The sequence below is a fragment of the Pteropus alecto genome, unplaced genomic scaffold, assembly GCF_000325575.1.
Source record: "Pteropus alecto unplaced genomic scaffold, ASM32557v1 scaffold88, whole genome shotgun sequence".
Taxonomy (NCBI): Eukaryota; Metazoa; Chordata; class Mammalia; order Chiroptera; family Pteropodidae; genus Pteropus; species Pteropus alecto.
Genome location: NW_006494611.1, coordinates 18,776,432 through 18,780,875, shown reverse-complemented (window position 1 = coordinate 18,780,875; position 4,444 = coordinate 18,776,432). Strand labels below are relative to the sequence as shown.

Below are 4,444 nucleotides of genomic sequence, written 5' to 3'. Positions count from 1 at the left end.
CCTGCAATGTGGGTATATTCTCCAAATTCCTAGTCATTTAGATTTTAGAATAAGAGGCTCTTGTAAATTAAGCGTATTGTATCACTATCTAAATAAGATAAAAATATTCAAGTCTACTACTTACTCATTTTTTATTAAATGCAAATGTTGATATGTGTAGTTGGGATATACGTGCCAGCTATGAGACTGGCATCTCAAAGCCTTCAAATTTCATATAGACAACGAAGACCAGGTAGAATAATCAATCAATGGAAAACCATAGATGTAAAATGTAATAGAAATGAAAACTGTAGCTCATTCTTTTTTCTGCATAGTGTTTACATTGAACCATATAAAATTGCCATTTACACACAATAACATCATTTCTTGTCATTTAAATTTGGACCAAAGATACAACCTCTCTATTAGTGAATATTACCTTTCAGATTTTATCTCGAGCCTGCATTTCTACTTATTTCAGGAATCATTATGTTTCATATGTACCATAGAAAAACCATGTAATGAGTTACGAGTCTGCTCCAGGAATATTATCGACCACTGATGCTGTAGGTCAGTTCACAAATATTCCTACATGTTTATATATTTGGAAGATTTAATAGCAAAGAGAATGATGAATACCCACACAAAAACCTATTATCTTATCATCTTGAAAAACTAACACCACCTTAGATTTCTATCTGTCTCGTTAGCACAAGTTTAAAATGCCTACCCTGACCTATGCTTTCCAGCCACGCTTTCACACCTCCGAAGCTAAGTGCCTATGTGGATGAAGCAAAGACATATGCAGCTGAGTATACCCTGCAGACCCTGGGCATTCCCACTGATGGAGTGGACGCTCCCACTACAGCTGTTGCTGCTGCTGCTGCTTCTGCTGCTGCTTTTCCGGGTATGGAAATATTGCACCAGAAATGGCACCCTGCAGAGAGTGTTTGGGAAACCCGTTTGTTGGTACATTGGACTCAGAGTTGTTTGTGAACTCCACCTACAATAAATCTGATTTACACCATCTGTGACCAAAAAGAATTTGCCAAATAAGTGAACCATTAAAATATGAGGCAAGAGAATTGAGCTGGGCAGCAGAAGTGGGGTCTGGTCTTGTCTCAGCTTTAACAGCTGTGTGATCTTGAATGAGTCAGTCTCTCTGTATCTGATTTGCTTCAGTTTGGTTTGGTTTTTACTTTTAGCAAGAGAGGTTGGAATTGCCTATTAACAGCTAATATTTACTTGAGCTCTTACTATGTGCCTGGCACGCACTTCAATGCCCAGCATGCTTTATATTATATCAGTAATGCTCATGACACCACAAGAGGTAGGTAGGTTCTATCATAATGCCCATTGTGCAGATGAAGAAATCAAGTACTGAAAGTCTTTCAGCCAACATCTATCAGTTTTTAAGTAATCCTTGGGCTCCCTCCCCAAATCTGATTTTCAATTTTATTCTTATTACTTTGATTTTTGAAAGAGATATGTAGATTACATTTTTTCTTGAATTATTTTATATCAAAAACTGTGTGTGTGAGAGAGACAGAAAGATACAGAGAAAGAGAGAAAGAGGGACAGAGAGACAGAGAGAGACAAAGAGAGAGAGAGAGGGAGAGAGAGAGATCCTTTCAATATGTGCACAATCAGACTTTCTTTTATCTATTCTATAATTTTGGTCTACTGCATGTGCTGATTGCTTAAAATAAAGCCTATGTGTAGGTCAACATGCCTTCAGGGTTACATTTAAAACACTTCCCCCCATTTATTTATACCCATAACAAATGCTGACAATTAAAAATGAGTCCTCTAAAGATTAAAAAGGACCAGACGAGAAATTTCTTTGGGAATCTTTTCCTCAGCATTTAGCCTAACTCTACTTTTAGAAGTAAAAAACAAAAAAGTTTTTTTGTTTTTTTGTTTTTTAGAGAAATTTGTCATTCTGACTTGTCATTGTGTCAGTATACTCCCATAAACCCAAATCAGATAGTTCTGACTAGACCTGGAAGAATGACATTCCTATTGATTGATTAATTCATAAATTGGTTATATGAAGGTGGGCGAACTCTATATTTCTCACATCTATAACACCTGGAGCTCACTGTCGTTTTTTTTTTATTTCTCAAAAATTGCAAATATATCCTCCACTCTGGCAAGTGAGCTGGAACTGATCATGCTTCACATGCGAATATGACCTCAATTCCAGCTTTGTTCTGTAGAACAGGAAGATGCGTAGTGTGCCCCTGAGGGGTTACCAAGGCAACAGCTGCCACTGCGGAGGGCAAGATCTCCTCTGGGCTGTCTGGGGCCATCCGCCTGACACTTGCTCTCCATAAAACAGGGTGTTGACATGTCTGTCTACTGGAGATGTGTGCCAGGACTTCTCAGTTCTTAGAAAAGTTGAACCCTGTCTTGCAGAAAGCTGTACCTTAAAGACACCTAACTAATGTGCTATAAAAATAAATGAGCCTCTATCAGGGAAATTTTAAAATTTGATTTCACATTTGAAAGGATTTGATTTTACCCAAGAATGTTTTATCTTACCCTCACTTTTATTTGCTCCTGCAAGAAGTATAGATATTTAGGGCATGAGAGTTGTCTTGGAAATGCCTAAGAATTTGATAACTTCTCTTATAACCTTACTGTGGAATCAAACAGAGAACAATAGGCTACAAGGGAAGAGTCTGTTTGAAATGTAAATATTATTACACTTTAAGAAATCAGCCAAACTGGAAAAGAAAATTAGAAATCCTTAGAGATAAAAATCTATGCTATACACACATACACACATACATTGGTTACTCACTCACTCATTTACTTTAGAAATACCGTTTCCAAAATTATGGAAGTAATTGTTAACACATTTCTCATATCCTTGGAAAATGTACCAAACTTCACTAGTGCATTAGTCAGCATTACTGCCCAAAGTGCACGAGCCAAAGAGTGGATTTAATTTTTTTAATAGTCCAGCCAGCTTCCTGCCACTGCCTCCTGAGGAGCCACCAGAAAGAAATCAATATGTCTGAGATTGGGCAGACTTCCATAGCACACGAACTAAATGAGCTTTTGTTTTTTAAATCAGATCCCCATTTGTTGCTCAAGTATACTTTTCTTGTCTCCATTTTTCCTGTTATCTTTTACATTTTTTGGATCATCTCAGAAACACCTAGGTTTTGGTCTAAAACACTAATAGGGAAATAGTGGTTTTAGATAATAAGTGCTATGCTCTCTCCTTCAAACGTGAAATTAATCAACTAGATATGTGATAATTTCCTTATCAGTCAAACCCCTTGGTTTTCTGAGAGTGAGGAATGACATCAAGGCCTCAAAATACACCAAAGACAGCTTCCTGGTAGGGTAAGAAGATTTATTTGCCCTTCATAGTTAGGTCTAAATAAGGCTACGTATTTGCTTTTATGGTGCTATACTATAAAACATGCTAAAACTTTAAATATTTCTCCTGCTGGTCTATCCAGTTCCTATAGATCCTTTTTGGGTAAAGACAACAGCTTTTAACATTTCATTTAGGTAAGGGTTGGGGGTGCAGGAGAAGCAGACCCGCAGAGCCCCATCCCCCATGACGTGCCAACCCATCCTCCTCTCTTTTATAAATTCTGAGACCCTCTGTAAAAGCTGTAAATCTCAAGCTTTAGTCAACTCAACATCCTGTTAAGTTTCTGTTTCTTGGAATCTATCCCCAATGTTTCTAATTCTCTAAAAGTAAAGTGTGTTTGACCCCATTTTGGAGAACACTGTCCCCTAATGAATGAGTCTCCTGAGAGCACCTTTTAAAATGGATGTATGAGAATATGGACATATTCCAAAAAAGAAGACAATAAGCCAAAAAGAAGCAAACCAGAATCCTTTTCATGAAATGTTCTCTGCCTTCTCCTCCAGGATATGCTGTTCCTAATGCAACTGCACCTGTGTCTGCAGCCCAGCTCAAGCAAGCAGTGACCCTTGGACAAGACTTAGCAGCATATACAACATATGAGGTCTACCCCACTTTTGCTGTGACTGCCCGAGGGGATGGATATGGAGCTTTCTGAAGATATCTGTTTTTCATTTTAACAATAAGACATACAAAACTCTATATAGAAGAAATAAACCTCCAACCCCATCCCCTGATGGTCCTATATAATACTTTTCCTAAAGTGAAGCCTTTCCTCAGACTGTATAGCTTATACTAACCATAGAATGATGATATGAGAACATTATTCCTAATGTAATCAAACATAAGGAGCCTTTTGTCTTACAGAAAGCTAAAGAGCCACTGCCCCAAAAAATTGTTCTTCCAAGATTCCTGAGGGTCTTGGGAGCCTGTTTATAACCCTTGATAGAGTGGAGAGAGATCTTCTAGCCAGAAAGAGTTCAGGGGCTGAGCAGACTTGAGCAGTCAGTAATGACAAAGAGATCCAAGTAAACTCCAGAGTCTTAACCCTGGCTAACAGCAGCTTTTGTGATA

General features: G+C 38.0%; 1 protein-coding gene across 1 annotated transcript in view; it reads left to right on the top strand.

The window, feature by feature from the left end:
• Positions 1 to 4,028, top strand: part of A1CF (APOBEC1 complementation factor) — a 44,210-nt gene extending 40,182 nt beyond the window's left edge. The window contains exons 10-11 of the mRNA XM_025042322.1: positions 729 to 886; positions 3,877 to 4,028. Of these exons, the coding sequence (XP_024898090.1) occupies positions 729 to 886; positions 3,877 to 4,028 (310 nt within the window). The remainder of the gene's footprint in view (positions 1 to 728; positions 887 to 3,876) is intronic.
• The last annotated feature ends 416 nt before the right edge of the window (positions 4,029 to 4,444 follow it).